Source organism: Athene cunicularia (assembly GCF_003259725.1).
Source record: "Athene cunicularia isolate RWA chromosome 4 unlocalized genomic scaffold, athCun1 chr4_part1, whole genome shotgun sequence".
Classification (NCBI taxonomy): Eukaryota; Metazoa; Chordata; class Aves; order Strigiformes; family Strigidae; genus Athene; species Athene cunicularia.
In genome coordinates this window covers 19,452,110-19,468,562 of record NW_020799098.1, presented here as the reverse complement: position 1 = coordinate 19,468,562, position 16,453 = coordinate 19,452,110, and the positions used below count along the sequence as shown (strand labels likewise).

At 37.7% G+C, this 16,453-nt stretch overlaps 1 protein-coding gene across 1 annotated transcript in view; it reads left to right on the top strand.

The window, feature by feature from the left end:
* Nucleotides 1-11,365, top strand: part of SEL1L3 (SEL1L family member 3) — a 30,907-nt gene extending 19,542 nt beyond the window's left edge. The window contains exons 15-23 of the mRNA XM_026846754.1: nt 567-694; nt 1,299-1,382; nt 3,148-3,238; nt 3,344-3,428; nt 5,254-5,363; nt 6,641-6,768; nt 8,539-8,641; nt 8,736-8,808; nt 10,111-11,365. Coding sequence (XP_026702555.1) covers nt 567-694; nt 1,299-1,382; nt 3,148-3,238; nt 3,344-3,428; nt 5,254-5,363; nt 6,641-6,768; nt 8,539-8,641; nt 8,736-8,808; nt 10,111-10,277 — 969 coding nt within the window. The 3' untranslated portion in view covers nt 10,278-11,365. The remainder of the gene's footprint in view (nt 1-566; nt 695-1,298; nt 1,383-3,147; nt 3,239-3,343; nt 3,429-5,253; nt 5,364-6,640; nt 6,769-8,538; nt 8,642-8,735; nt 8,809-10,110) is intronic.
* The last annotated feature ends 5,088 nt before the right edge of the window (nt 11,366-16,453 follow it).

The window sequence follows — 16,453 nt, the reverse complement described above, 5'->3', positions numbered from 1 at the left end:
GATTAGTGTTTCTGAGGGTAAAGCATTGAGAGTCACACACCCCTCCCGCTTCTGTGACTCTGGCCCTGTCTACTCAGCCAGTGTTATTTTTTTATAAACCAGTTTCAGAAGCTTGAACACTGTGGTTGGGCACTGCTGGACATACTGAGCATTGCTGCTGTTCCCCAGCCTTCGCTTAGGCATTGCCAGTGCAGAAGTCCTGTTCTCTGTCTCTTCTCCAGAGTCCCTTATTAAACTCCTTACTAGTGAATTACCAATTTTATTTTTGTCAGTGCACACAAGTCTTGTATGCTACCAGGTGTTAGTTACACATTTAGATGCTTTTCTATTTGACATTCGATATATTACCAGAATTTATGATTTTAAAAACCTTTTTCCAGCCTAAACTATTAAAAAATTAGAAGAAAGGAATTTATTTCACCTGAGTACATTAAAAGTAGTTAAACTGGCTTGCCCTCACTAGCCAATTGCCTCTTTTAATTAATTTAATGAAATAAGTCCTGGGAAGCAAAACTCAATAAACGTTAATAATGCAGAGTTGCTAATTGTGGCTTGTTTCTTCACAGACAGTTGCTGCACGCTATTTCTATAAAGCTGCCCAAGGAGGACATATAGAAGGGACTTTACGATGCTCTCTGTACTACATCACAGGAAATATGGAAGACTTCCCCAGAGATCCAGAAAAAGCTGTAATGTAAGGAATTAAGCCATTTGTTAAAGGAGAATATATTTCTGGTGGGATTATTCTGATTATTGGTGATTTTTAAGCCCATAGTCTAAATATCTTGTCCTTGATGGTGCTTACCTTCTTGAAAAAAAGGTTCTTCTGATGCAAAGTTTGATCCACATGAACATGTGTATTATTTAAATGCCAGAAAATTTTGAGAGATGCTGAGTACTTTTAGTACTTTTTTTTCCCAGAATAACTCTGAGGGGTTGTATCTAACAAAGCTATGTTTATCTGATTTTAAAGAAATAAAGAAAAAGGTAGCTAATTAGTTCTAGCACTTAACTTATGTTTATTTTTTAAAAAAAAAAAAGAAAAAAGAGAAGACATGATTTTGCTAATAAAAATCATAGGATGTCTCTGATATGCTCATGGAGATGAATGAACAAAATGTTCGCATTCAGTCAACAGTTGCAAAACTGATATAGCAGTTGCTGTGAAATCCCTTAGTTTGTCTTATGGAAGAAGTCAGAAAGTGATCCCATATCCTTTTGTGTCCTTGGAGTCAGTGTGAGTTGGGATCACATTACTGGAGCAAAGCTGTTCATTTTTTTATTGTTCTTTTCTACAGCTGGGCAAAACATATTGCAGAGAAGAATGGCTACTTAGGTCATGTCATTAGAAAAGCTCTCAATGCTTATCTGGAACTTTCATGGTATGTTTGTTCTGTTCTATTCAAGTTCTCTTTCTATTTTTTCACTTACTTTATTAGCATGATATTAACATTGGGCCATCACCTCAAAAAAACACAACTATGATAGCAGCACCGCTGAAATCAGTAGCAAAACACCCTTTGACAGAAAGGGAAGGAGGAGTTGATTGGAAGCATAATTTGAAAGTTCTGGCAGAATTGAGTGAAATAGCGTTGTATCTGCTGTCTGTGATTTTCATCCTATAGTACTGTAGCATGTAATGTGCATTGGATTAGCCAGAGGAACATGTTTTACTTCTAATTAATGTTCTCTCTCTTTGAAAAACCATACTTTGCTTTCTCTCTTCTGTATAACTCCATGTTATGAAAACTTGGGCTGCTGGACTAGATTTGTTCTTTTTTTGGTAAATGGTTAATATTTTCTGTAAAGCATAGTAAGAGGCTACAATATCCAGTGAGCCAACCAAGAGGTTTCAAAATAGCCTCCAGGTTAATGCTCCGTTTTTGCAGTGACACATAGGCATGAGCATCAGATACAGTACGTGCAGGCATCAGACTTGTATGTAATTAAGATAATGCACGTTTAGTCCTGCAGCCTCCCCCTGCTAGTACTTAATTAGTGCTTCAGGCTTAGGACATCTACAAGAAACTGACAGTGGACTGTTCTGGAATAACCTATTCCTAGAAGTTTCTTTTTCTCCTGAGACATTTCTCCTGAGACTTGACCTCACTTTTCAAGCCTGAAAAACTCTCAGTTAACATTTTTGTAGCCTGTTCTTATGTACAAGCCTGTGACTCCCAGCTCACTCTGCATACCCTTGCATGAAAGTCCCAGGCATGTGATGGGTAGAGCATTAAGATCCCAGGAGGTCTAGTCTCAACAGCCAGGAGGAAAAATCTGCTGCAGTCCTACTTGAGATGCCACTGACTGGGAGTGTATGGGTAGTTGCCTATAAATACTGGTTGTAGTCATCTCTGGTTTTAGGAGTATGTTCATGTTGAAATCTTTGCTTCTGAATATTTCTTCATGTATCTTGCATAGGTGTAAACTGTTACACTGCTAAGCAAACCAAGTAATATGTGTTCCTCAGTCATTGGTGTTATCAACCACATGTTCTACACACCTGTTAGTCATCATAGTTTAATCTTCAGAGACTGATTTAAAGGCCTTAAATGTAGTTTCTTTGCCCTTTGAGACTTAAGGATCAGGAGAACTGACAGTCAGTGAGGTGCCTAGAGTCCAAAGAGGGACTGAGTCTTATTTTATTCGCACATTCAAATATGATGAGAGACAATTCCCGTTTCAAAGAGCCCATAGTCTAAAAAGGCAAGACAAACAAGTCATGGAAATAAAAGGGTAAAGCACACCAAAGAAGTACTCAGACAACACAGCTAATTACAGAATTTTTTTTAAGTGGAGGAGGTAGGAGTCTTTTTAAGAATGTTTTATGTGAAACATTTAAATAAATAATTGGGTTTAATATCAGTTCAACTTTATCATCCGTCTTGCACTGCACACTGGAGCCAATCTAGCTTCAATGCAAGAGAGGAAACCAAATTCTTGAGATCCAGTATGGCTTGTTACACAAAGCATTGCCAGTAGATGTAGCTGTCGCATGGGTTTGCAAGCCTCTTGCTTTTAAACCTTTTACCAAAATTTTGCTCTTAGGTGATTTTACCAATATATTTAGTGGGTTTTTTTAAACTATAACTAAAGTGCACGTTATTTTTGTTAGGTTTTTCACTGATTTATTTTATCTAACATTAGGCATGAAGCTCTGCTGCATTATGTTTTAGCAGCTGAAACTGGGATTGAAGTGTCACAGTCAAATTTAGCACACATCTGTGAAGAAAGACCAGTAAGTAAATGTCACAAGTCATTATCCTAAAAGGAAAATTGTGAATAATAATGTGATCCTAATCTCTTATCTGTGTTATGAATGGATCAATTATTTTCTTTGCAGGACCTAGCAAGGAAATACCTAGCAACTGATTGTGTTTGGAGATACTACAATTTTTCTGTTTCTCAAGTCAATGCACCATCATTTGGTATGTGTAAGGAACTATTTCTGAATTATAATTTTACCTTTTTTTAAATTTCAAACTCCATGCTTGTTACAACTTCTATGTGAGTGAGCAAATTAAGGGAAGGGTAATCCCTGCTTATTGTACATTTCCTTTTTAGTGTTTTGATAGGAATATCAGAGGGAAGAAAGGTATTTTAAGTGTTTCAGCACAGCTTTTCTGAGAATTGCCTTTTTGTGGCATAAAATGTATAAATGTATAAAATTTGAATAAAATTAAGTACAAAAGCTAAGCCCTGAGAAGGGGCTAGATATTTAGGAGCCTGAGCAATTGACTCAAGGTTTAAGGGGGGAAAAAAAAAAAAGCAATAGACTTTAGAAGCTCACGCTGTTTAGTTTATCAAAGAGAAAATCCAAAAGCAAATATACTTCCATATCATAATTGAGTCATGAGAAACTAATGAAGGCTGAAGGATTCCTTATCTAATTTATTATGAGTTTTTCCGTTAGGGTACAGAGTTTATCAACATTGGCACAGCTTACCTTGGGGAACTGAAGGATTCTCTGTTAGAAAGAAGGTTTATTTACATATAAGTTACATTCTTCTGGCCTTAAATTTTACTACATCTGTAACTTTAGTCACTAAGTAATTTTGGTGCCTTTGAAAGTGTTATTTAATATTTGAAAACATTGATCTGATTGTCTTACAAGAAGGTTTAAGTGCTTTGTAATAAGCATATGAAAAAGTGGAGTATAAAAATAATTCAAGCTATTCATTTAAATACACAGCAGCACAGAAACTGAATGCAACACTAATATAGCCTGAAGCCACAGGAGCTGGCAAACCCTGTTAGCTTTCATGAGGCGTTTGTAGACAGCAAGGTGCAGTTTAGTAGACCCTTTGGCAGATCCACTGGTACCATCTTATAATAGATACACTTCTGAACGTCACATTCGTGGGTTTGAGACTGTGATTCCATTCAAGTAAAGGAGAGGAGACTTGCTGGGTCTAACAGGGGAAGGATTATTTTATCTTTTCCTCACATGAGTAACATAAGGGCAGTTTTATCTCAGACCCCTCTTTGCAGTAGTGGAGGATCAAATCTCCAGCGTAGGGCCTATGACAGAGATTTTAACCTCAGCAGCAGAGATTTCCCAGGCTACATTATCAGTGCAACACAGGGTGACCTCAACACAGGGTGACTGCAGGGGTGCTCTCTGGGCCAGGGCTAGAATGGTGCAATTGGTATGGTTGAGGGGAACTCTCTTGGTGATTCACTACAGCATTCATGGCCTTCCACTCTGCATCTGTACCAGCTCATCATGTAGTCTTTCTGCCTTTGCTATTGAGTCAGTGATCAACTTGCTTCCTGGAGTAGCTCTGCTATAGTCCACTGTAAAAACAATGGGATTTCAAGGTAGCTGCCATAGATGCACAAAGCAAGGTGTAGAAGTGTTTCAGACCGTTTGGGGAAAGGTTAGATCAGATAAGTGTAGATGTAGCATAGGAGTTTTTCAGTCTCATCAAGTTAGTAGGGCTAACCTGAGTATTAAGGCCACAGGTTGCCCAAAGACAGATTTAGCAAGTGAGGAAGGAATGCAGTATAAAGTCTCTAAGTCTCATTTTTTTGTAAAAGTAGCAATATCATTCACTAAATTTAATTAAAGGGAGACCAGAAGTATTTTCAATGGGCAGACTAATGGAAGATAGCCACAGAGACAACCAGAGAGAGAGAACCTTTTCTTTTTTTCAATATGGTGCTTTAAATAGAATTATTATTAACTTCTCCATCACATTAATTCTATTTCTACAAATACTGTAAATGATCTGCTTCTGGTTTCTTCCACAGCTTATTTGAAGATGGGCGATTTCTACTACTATGGTTACCAGAACCAGTCTAAAGACCTTGAGCTCTCAATGCGAATGTATGCACAAGCTGCATTAGAGGGAGATTCACAGGTGGGTCTGCTGTTATAATGTGTTTATAAAACATCAGACTTTAGAAAATATGAGGATTTGTCTGAGTCTGGTTATTTTGCTTGGCTACATCTGCACTGAAGAAACCTGCTAGAATAAGTTCTAATTATCTCAAAATACCATGTGAGCCAGTAGTTGCTGTTTCATGATAATGGACGGTAAGCCTAACATAGATGAACAGTCCTAGAATTGGTTTAGTCCTGTTTTGAAAGCTAGATGTGAATGGCCTAATTCAGTGCTACCTTACCTTGGCACAACTGTTTGTGACCTTGGTATTGTGCTACTGCAAGGGGAAGAATGAATAGACTGCTGAGTTGTATTCTAGTCCTATCCTCTGCTATTTTAGGATATTAACAAGACGACTGACCCATTTCCCTTGGTATACTGAGTGTATCCTAGAGTGAATTTTATTCACTCCACCAATAAAAGCTTCATCTTAAAATGCCTTATAATTAAAGTATACACTATATCACATTACCAAAGATATGCAGTGTTTCAACACTGAGTTTCTTGCCCTCAGACCACACTGAAGTGTTCTGGGTATGATATTCTGGTCTCCCTGCCCCCATGACTATGTCTCCAGTCAGTATCTTGTATGTGAATTTATTAGAGGTAGCACAGTTGGATTCTGCTTTGAGGATAGTGGGACATAACATTACTGCTAACCTAACCAACAGAAAAAAGAGCTGTATGAACAATTACTTTGAGGTATGAAAGCCAAGCTGATGGGGAATCATATAATACATATCATGTGTGTTCATGGCTCTGAAGAGACATAGGGATGCCTACGACTTGTCCAAGTAGGCAAAACTGTAAGTTTAAGGACTTAAATTGTCTAGAGGAAATTTCTGCTCTCAATTTCACTATTCAGATTACTGTTGATCTCTGTAGAGCTAGAATTAAACAGTAATAGAGAGGAATCCATTTCTGCTTTCAGTCTGTATTTCCCTAGTAGATAAAAGATTACAGTTTGATATCGTGGCTGTTTAGAAATGAGAAAGCTCAGATCTTTGTCCAGGTGATTTCTAAGAAAATGGTGTCACAACAAATGAACACTGTTTATTTTGCATTTTCAGTATTTATCTGGGTATGTGGTTAGGAGAAAAGGGTCTCATCATTTTTCAGTGAAGATGACACTATACTAAATGAATTTATTGAAACCAGTTAGAATTATTTGGATATTTGATGCTTACAGTGGATCTTAAATATACATATGAAAATTTAATGGTTAAAAAGCGTGTACACTTTCTTATTATTAGGGTTTCTTTAATTTGGCCCTTGTCATAGAAGAGGGCAACTCCATACCTTCCTACATTCTGGATCACTTGGAAATTGATCAGGCATTGCATTCTAGTAATACGTCACTTCTTCAGGAACTTTATTACAGGTGAGTCTTTTTTCCCCTTAATCAGCATCTTCTGTTTTTCCACGTGAGTATCATTTACTCTGTAGAACAGCAACTCTTGTAATTATTAACTTTGTTCACTTGTATGATTTAAGGCAGGTTAAGGTCAACATGCTTGAAATGCTTAAATGACCTAAATATATTTCAGTTTATGCCTGTTAAAGAGACCTTGTTATATGTGGTTGCCTGAAATGGCAGGGACTACTGGATTTAATGATCCAGGAGGTCTTTTCCAATTCAATATATTCAACTTCCAAAGTTAGGCACTGACAATTTATATACAGTCCAAAACAATCTTTTAATGATAAATACAGCATAATTTAATGCAGAACTTGAAAGTTGGTAACTGGGATAATAGCATTCCTTCCTATTTATTCTGCAAAGATGTTCCAGCCTGACACAGATGTTGTGGCACAGAATATTAAATGGATGAGAAGGTTACAGCTCTGCTGCCTGAACTGCCTGTGCCAGCACTGTTCATGCACAAACCACCTAGAAACCTCTGGTTCCAGTACAGAACTTAAGTTTCCTTTACCTGGCTAAAGCTACATGTGTTGGAAAGCACAGTGGGAATGAAAAGCTTATACAGTATTTGGTGAATTTATGGAATTGCCTTTCAGATATTTAAAGGAGGAGGAGCCTAATGGTTAATACAGGGAGCTGTGAACCAAGAATGGGTGGTTTATCTTCTGTTTTGCTACTGAGTGTTGTGTGACACAAAAAAAGTTGAGATATCACCAGTTTTAAAACCTCATTTGTTGATTCACCAACAATCCACTGAAATTGTTCTTCACTGCAGTTAGCCTGAACCTGTACCCTAGATTACCTCCACTCCACATGAAATTATCAGATGGATAAATAGGGCTTCTGGACCAGCTGGTCCATCTGGAGTGTAAGCCTGAGTTCTGCCTTCCCTTGGGCTGAATCCATCTGCTTTGCAGTGAGAGTAACTCCAGAGTTGACAGCGCTACAGAGTTTTCCCATCATCATACACTTTTGTCCAGAAGGGCATGTACTTTTTAAAAAATATATATAAAATATATAAATCATGTATAACCTTGTATAAAAAATATATATATTTATATATATAAGAATTTTATATATATATATATATATATATATATACATATATATATACACACACACACCTACCCCCACTCACCCCTCCCTCCTCAGCTTGGTAGAATCAATTGTGGCTTAAAATAGGTGCCTGTGATTTAGCTGTCCTAACTCCTAACTGATGGAACTGAGAAAGCTGCTCATCTCACCCCACAACCAGATACCTCATAGCTAGTCATCTAAAGCTCTCTTCAAGCTCTGACTGCATTGTGTAGTCCTTCACTGCTTCTGAAGGGGGTTTAGGCACAAGTGTCCTGCTTAGACAACTAAATTTTGTACATCTAATCTTAAGTCTTACTGCTGTTGACTCACATTAGTTAGAACAAAGTGTCTTGGGTATGACCTTGTACTGTGACTCCTTGGCAAGGGTAGCCTGGATGCTTAGACCCATTGCTGACTAATAAGAAAATAAAAAAATATGCTCCTAGGGTAACGTATTTTGTGCTTAATGAGGTTAATCTGGTATTTCTATGAATTTTTACTTCACCACCCATGAGATAGTGGTGATAATATCTGCTTGTTTTTCTGTCTTACTGAGATTTGCTGCAAACCCATTTTGCAGCATTCCCACATGACAGATGCCACAAAATTGCAGAGGAGGACTAATCAGTTGTTTTAATCTTCTTCTTGTAGGTGCTGGAATAATAGTAACCAAGAATCAATTAGTCCATGCTCATTAGCATTGCTTTATTTTTACATGAGAGTTTTCTGGAACAATATTTTACAATCTACTCTGGTAAGTATTGCTCCTTTGGTACATGCACAGTTCATTTGGACTGCTACCTTGGATTTACACTGCTCTAATTATGTTTTTAAACTTACTGTCACAGATCTACTTCATGGGAACCTTTTTTTTATCGATTCTGGTTGCATTTGCAGTGCAGTATTTTCAGTCTTTATCTGGTAAGTATTTGTCATAGCAAAACTAAAGAAAGAGGAGGGATCTTTTTATTTCGGTAAAATCTTCAAAAATAAAACCAGGAATTCTGGATTTGGTAGAGGTACCTCTGAACAGCAACTCTTTGACACACAACTCATATTTTGCTCATTGAGAAGGGATGGATGAAGCGAGGCATAGGTTTAAGCCTGGTTTCTGGATATTTCCAATAAAGGAGAATCTTAATAAAAACATTAAATACAGGAGATTATGACTGGAAATAAGACATTATTTCCCATCTCTCAACATGTGATATTGTTAATTATATGACTTTGATTTCATATGTTGTCTCTGCAGTATGAATTGAGACTGTGTTCCCTGGTTCATATGACTGGATCCATTCAGATACATGAGAGAGAAAAAGTGAGGTTCAGAGAGCTGGTAACTCACTCCAGTAACTTAGGAGGAGGCAGTTCAGCCTCCTCAGACCGGTAACAGAATCAGTAAATACATTCAATCGGCACTTGCAGACTACTGCTGTCCTAAACTAGAAAGGTTTGCTCTATGTTCTCTTTTCTCATGGGACAGAAAACCAAATGCCAGACTTTAGTGTCTTAAAACTCCCATTATTTTCTTAGCATATTGAAAAAGATATCAGAGGCAAAACTACATTGCTCAGGAGAGGGAAAAAAATCTCTACCATCACATGCAAAAATGATGAATCATCATTTTAAAAGCATTGCAAGCTTCAACCGAGTGTTTCACTTCCAAATCACAAGACAGGATCTTGATCAGGAAGTTGTGAAATTAATATTATCAGTTATAAAGTAATTTCTTTCACTAAATACATTGTCTTACGTTGTGGTTTAACTCCAGTAGGCAGCTTAAACCTATGTCAGAAAATACTGGTTTCTGATATATTTCTGTAATAAAATACAGAAAAAAGTACTTTCCACATGACAACCTATACCTATAGGGAATAGTATTGTAAAACAGAACACTATTAACTATAAAAAGAATACTTGAATTTTATAATTTCTTGATAGCATTTAAGACATGTAACTATGAATAATATGCTGGCTATGGAAATAATTCTGAAACCATGCTTTCTTTTCTTACTAACTCTAATTTATGTAACTTTGGAATCATACTACATCTGTACAAAGTATATATATAGTTAGTTAACAGATACTCTCAGTGTTTCCTAACCTTTGAGTATTACCTTTATATGTGATTTTATATCCATATAATATTTAAATATTGATGAATAGACTTTCTAGATGCAGTGGGATCTTTTTTAATAATTTCTTTTGACATTTTTTCTGAAGCCCATAATTCTCCTGGAACAAGATCAGAACCATCATCAGATGAACCTTCTTCCTCAGGGAATAGCAACGAGGATGCTACCAGACTAGTACAGCAAGATGAATCTACTTTTTCAAATGATTTAGCACAGCAGGAGTCAAACCCTCAGAATCTTCTTGTTACAAGCTGAAGTGTAATTTTCTTAAGGTTGATATCCCTTTAAGAAGATGGGATGTGAACAATGACAAATCTAAGAACTAGTGACCAACCATATTAATGGCATTAATAATGCAGTCCAACACCAGAATTGTAGGGAAATTCACAGATCTGATTTCTCCACTATAGAGGAAAACCATCCCTGTAATTTATTTAACACTACAAACAGATAATGCAGATTATCTCACTATACCCAACACATGATCATACTGTATTTCATTGAAGGACTGGAAGCAAACATGCAGTCTTTGCCTAATTGAAGAATGAGAGAAGATGAAGAAGTTTTACTCACATACCTAATATTTTATTACCTTTACTGCATTTGAGCTTATTTTACTGGTGAAGCTACCAGAGTTTTCCGTGTTGGAAGCATGGAAATTACTTAAAAATGAAACCCAGCCACCCACACTTTCCAAGTTCCATGGCACACCAGCTAAGACTTCAGTATGTGCAGTGATAACAGTTTTTTGGTGTTTTATATTCCATCCTAACTCTTTGGTGTTAAAAGTGCTTTATTTTGAAAGAAAAATACCAGGAAGATTTGAAATATGATTATAACATAGTAGTTCTGCTGGCTAACCCTTGGTCAAATTTTCTCAGGTGTTAGCAGTTCCCTGGTGGACACAACAAAACATTTTCCACCCTGCCAGGAGTCACTGATTAGCTTCCCTAATGAATAAATAATATTTGAGTATGAACTGGTGACACAAAGTGAATAAACCATTTATTTTTTGATTCTTCCATAGATAATGTTGGCAAGGATTTTATTTCATGTTCTACAGTAACTCTTACAGACACCTACTTAAGTGACATTTTCTTTGGTAAATGTTAGATGAGATATATGGATAACAAGTATGGAGTGCAAATGCCTTCTGATTTAAAGCTCTCTGGGAAGTGGCTGTAGGACAGGTCTGACCTTTAAAGCAGGTGTGCATGCACCTCTGCAAAATTATGTAGATCACAGACTATAAATTGCATCAATCTATGCATTATTGAGGGTTAAATCCACTCTCCTTGCACTACATTATTTACTCTTGTAAATAAAAATATTTTTCTAATTCAGCCTGTACGTGGAGGATTTTTTTTAAAGCACCTGTCAGATAAAATAGTATGTAGCTGTTGCAAATTCTCAAGAACATTATTTAGGTGTCTGTTTCCTTAGCTTCAGATGGGACAATCAACCCTTGCTTTCTTTGAGGAATGCAGCATTCTCACAGAGCAGACTTGGAAGACTTTTTATTTTGCTTTCAGTCAAGACATAGGAGTTCTTATTAAGAAAAGAATGAATTAAAAGGAAAAAACCTCCAACCTTCAAGAAAGATTTTTATAAATATATATGTGTACACATACCATCAGGGTATATTTCACTTGCAGAAAAATGAAAATTCAAAACTGTTCAGAGAAGAGTCGATGCTTTGAGGCAGCATTTGCATTAAATAAGCAAGCAGAAAAAACCCAGATGTTGAAGCTTTCTCCCCTACCCCTTGCCCTCCAGCCATATAGTCAGAAAGTGCCATGTTACTGAGTTTTTCATTTATTCAAGCAGGAAAAGTGCAAAGAGTACATTTTGTCCTTAATACATTTGTAAATACAGATTTTGTTATTTAAATGTATGGATATTTGAAAAATTCTCTCAACTTTAATTTTACTACCCAATAAAAAAAAACAGGACAGGGTGCATTTATATTAAAACTGGGGCAGGTTTAGATAGGAAACCCAAAAATTGCAGCAAGTCAAGTATAGCCTTTGACAACAAGTAGACAACTGTCACAATTAGGCATGATGTTAAGTACTAAATGGCATGTACAGTTAGATGGTCACAAAAAGCTATTTGGACATGCATATAGCAAATCTTGCTTGTAGTATGCTACATGTGCAACATGTATTTTAATATGTATGTCATATGTAGCAAAATTGAAATTCCTAGTGAAGTATTAATCCTATGGGAGTTTGGTGGTATGATTGCAACCCAGGTGTGGAAATCATGGAGTTCTTAAAGCAGCAGTGGTTTAGGTTGTGTATGTAGAGTCAGAGTTGTTAGCAGTCAGGCTGACTCCGTTTTGCTCTCCAAAGTAAGCCCATGTTCTCAACTTCAGTAATTAATTAATTTAAGGAGGCTTGCCAAAAACATGATTTCACATCTGTATTTCAGAAGGCAATTGCTGAAGCTGCAATATATTTCTTGATGCCAGCAGTTAATGGTTAGGTCTTTGTTTATTTTTATCTGTTACATCAGAAGTTCTACCAAAGTATATTTAAAGTATGTTAAGATAAGAAACTTTTCACAATAAACTGGCAATACTTAAGGCTGAAATAATAATAGTTACATTATTATCCTTCATTTCTTGTAAGATCTAGGGGGCTATTATTTGACAACCTAGAGAATCAAACAATTCCCGGAGAGAAAGAAGGGATGGTTAGTTAAGAAAAGCAGCTACATAGTTCAACTACATCCACAAGAAGGGAAGGGGAAGGAAAAAAAAAAAAAAAAAAAGAGTTGCTGTATCAAGAATTACTTTTTGTAGATTGAAACAAGACCACTGAAGTTTATAGTTTCTACAGCCCGTGCTAAGTGGTCAGGATGGGAGTGAGGAAGTAATAAATCACAGGTATAGAGCTAAAATGTACACATTTCATAGAAGCCCAGCCATCTAAACAACACAGGTAATGCTTAAAGTAGTATAAGCCATAGCCATTTTTCTCCCTCAGTTCGTCCAGAATCATCATTAGCAAATAAATTGGAGACAAGAAAGAATTTTGGAGTGGTTATTTACAAAATAGGTGCCCAATTATCTGAAATTAATGCAGTTTACACCAAGTAAGTAAATAGATGTGTGTTACAGCAAGTGACAAGGGAGAGCAGTGATTACATACAGTGTATCAAAGTGCAATGAAAACAGAAGTGCATACCAACTACAGATTGAGAAAGGGAGGGAGGTAAAGATAAGCTGAAAAAAAAAGTCAACGTTGGGTAGTTCTGAGTGGTTAATGACTTTAAGGTTACGTAGTAGGCGATTCAAGCCAGTTATGCAAAATTTGCAACTATGCTGAAAAGTTTGTTCAGCCTTGAATTGCGTAGCAAGGTAGTAGCAGCCCATACCTGAATGTGTGCATCCCTATGTGGGTGACTTTGTGGCCACTGCATGGTGCTGCTTCCCAATCCACACAGTGATGAACATGACATCCCAATATACAGGCGTGAATGCGTGCTGAAAGTTATATATTAATACATGTTGAAAAGTCATACCTTGCACTAGATACTTCATTCAGTGATGAAGGGGCCAATGCATGGGAATTAGTCCTGGCATACTGATGATGTATTAGAAGTATAACCTCTGTTGCGACTTCTGTATTTCCATTTAAGCTACTGGGAAAGCATAGATGGTCTTTAAAAGCACATGGGAAATATGAATTATCTGTGAAGAGATTTGTTTTATAGCAGATTCTTGTCTGTGTAAGCTGTCCCCATAGACTAATGGACTATGACATTTAACACTGGCTGACTGTTGACCCTTATCCTGGATGAAATGCAGCACAAAGGTACAAAACAGGTTGAATAAGCCTTGACTGAGGAATTCCACCCACACACCCTCTCCTCCCTCACATAAATGCATTAACATCATTAGAAGACTGGGATATAGAAAGAGAACAGAAGTGAAAGAAAAAGCTGGAATTTTTGAACAAGCCCAAGTGTAAGGAAACTAAAGAATGCAAGGGGATTCCAAGCTTGGAGCAATTTCCTATGCTGTCTTCTAAGATCTAGGTGTCAGGAACAATTCCTGAATAATCAACAGAACATTTTAAATGAAGAAAAAGCAGCTACTGGGATATACATGTGCTGGAAATTCATCACAGCTTGGATGTTTATGAAAAGACCTAATCCCTATGCCAGAAGGCCAAATTATTATTTACAGTAAAAAAACCTGAGTCTATGCCTAAATATAAGGTGTCTGTGTTAATAGCAGCTGTGTACAGATAAGTAAGCATCAAAACCAGAAAAGATTGGGAATAATCAATAACCAAAATGGAAAGTAAAGGATAATTTGCATAATTGCAGTATGTTTTTATGTTACAGTAAGCATTTGATGTGTTTGAACACAAGACACAACCACTTGCAGTAGAAGAGATATTCTGAAGCATTGAGGTTCCAAACTTAAAGTGCACTACTGCTGTGTGCCCACTGACTTAAGGGACTTGGGTTGTTTGGTAAGTGCTATCAGATACCCATCCACCTTTGGGCATCTTAATAACCCCTTAGAAGAAAACTGGCTGCAACAGGTTCATTTATAACTGTGTTCAGTGATCTTTCCTCTCTGCTAACGTATTCCTTGACCTCGCTTCCCTCCCCAGTTCGCATTTTCTGATTTCTGGTGTTCTTAATTTGTCCACACTGACCTCTCCTTAATCACTCATCAGCCTTCTAGATAGCTTCTAATGCTCGGCAATGCTCTTTGCTCTTTCCAGTTCTGCCCGGTGAACAGGAGAAAGCACACATCCATTAGCAGAGCCTAGCACCGTTTTATGGCAGTTCACAAAAGCAGGAACCGGCATGGCATTTCCTGGCTGTTTGTTATGGCATTGCCAGTCATGGATTTACACAGCAAGCATCTTTCATTGTGCAAGTTAAAAGCAAATCTCCCTGGCTAGATTTGTATTAATAAACTAATGAAGGTCAGGCTCCGCTATCTGGCTGTGAGTAGTTAAATTCTTCCTGAAAATCCTTTGCCTCATGTACTGCTTGTTGGGACCAGTCCTGGTCCACAAAACCCCCAAACGGTGCCCAGTCATTGTCTAGGAGGATTCTACTCAAACGGGCTCATTAGGCCAGGAAGCATACCACCAAATGGCCGAGATGATCACGAGCCAGTGCCCGAGCATATCCTTTAGGCCTTGTTTAGCTTAATTGTGCAGACAAACTGAGACTGCTGGCCTCTGTTAGAGGCTGTGACACTCCATCCCACCCCCAAGCAACTACCGTAAGATTAATCATTCTGATTTCACCAGCCTGTTTATCAATGTGTGCCTTCCAGCAGTCCAAACGTGTTCAGAGCTTCTTTGAAGGCTTGTTTCTTGAGAGCAGTGTGCTCAGCAAGTGTTTGCAGACCACAGAACAGTCTTTCCAAAACACACCAGGACTAACTGACCGGAGTGCTAAATCTCTGCTCATGATTTACCTTGTTCCAGGAAGAGCAAAGCATAGTTTTCCCCTTCTGCTCTGCAGAGTTGGTTAGTGGCAATAACTCTGTCCCTGCCTCCTTGTCTCCTATCACCCCTGTCTGCTGTCCTACCCAGCCGACAAGGTTCAGAGGCTCACATCTGCTCATTGGTGTTGCATTGCTCTTCCAAGCCGGCTCCAGTTGCATGTGGACAACTCTTCTGATTTCATTTTCGAGTCAACCACAACATGCTAGTCCCGGAAAACAAGTTAATCATTTTGATTCTGTTGGTTACAGTACCAATAAGGGAATTCCAGATACATCTACTCTAATGAAAATAGCCTAGAGTTTTCTACATTAAACAAATATGAGAAGTCGAGTATCAGAAATCTTTCCTCTAGATATTTTTAAATCTCTACTGCTCAGCTGTGTCTGATCCCAAACAAAAATAAGTTACATATTAAAATCACCAGCAGCCTTCAGAAGCACCAATAGGCCAACATTTAGGAGTTAATTTACTGACCTGAAAAGCTGCCATAAAATAGAGACATGAATCCAAATATTCCATAGCCTAGAGTAATTCTGGCCACATTCTTCACATACCCAACTTGGACTAACGGAATTAAAAGTGGTGATCTACACTCACTGAAACAATGCAGATGTTCTAAGCAAGGCTGAATTCCACAATAGAAGTGACGGCCACACAGAGATAACCTTGGCAAGTGCAGATGTGCCCTCAGAGGCTCTTGGGGCCAGGGTCTAGAGGCAGTTTAGCAGCATGGTGTTGCTGCACAGCCTGTTTCTCAGGCTCTCCTAGGGCAAACTCTTCTATCCCACATGGCACTGCATTAGTGTGCTCTGCAAACATACCCTCTGCGCCTTTCCAGTGTTAAAAGCAGATTAAAAGCTTCACTTTCATGTCTTGCATATCTGATGAGAATACACAGGAGATCCTTGGTGCTTGGATACTATCAGCTCCACATGGGTTTGTGCA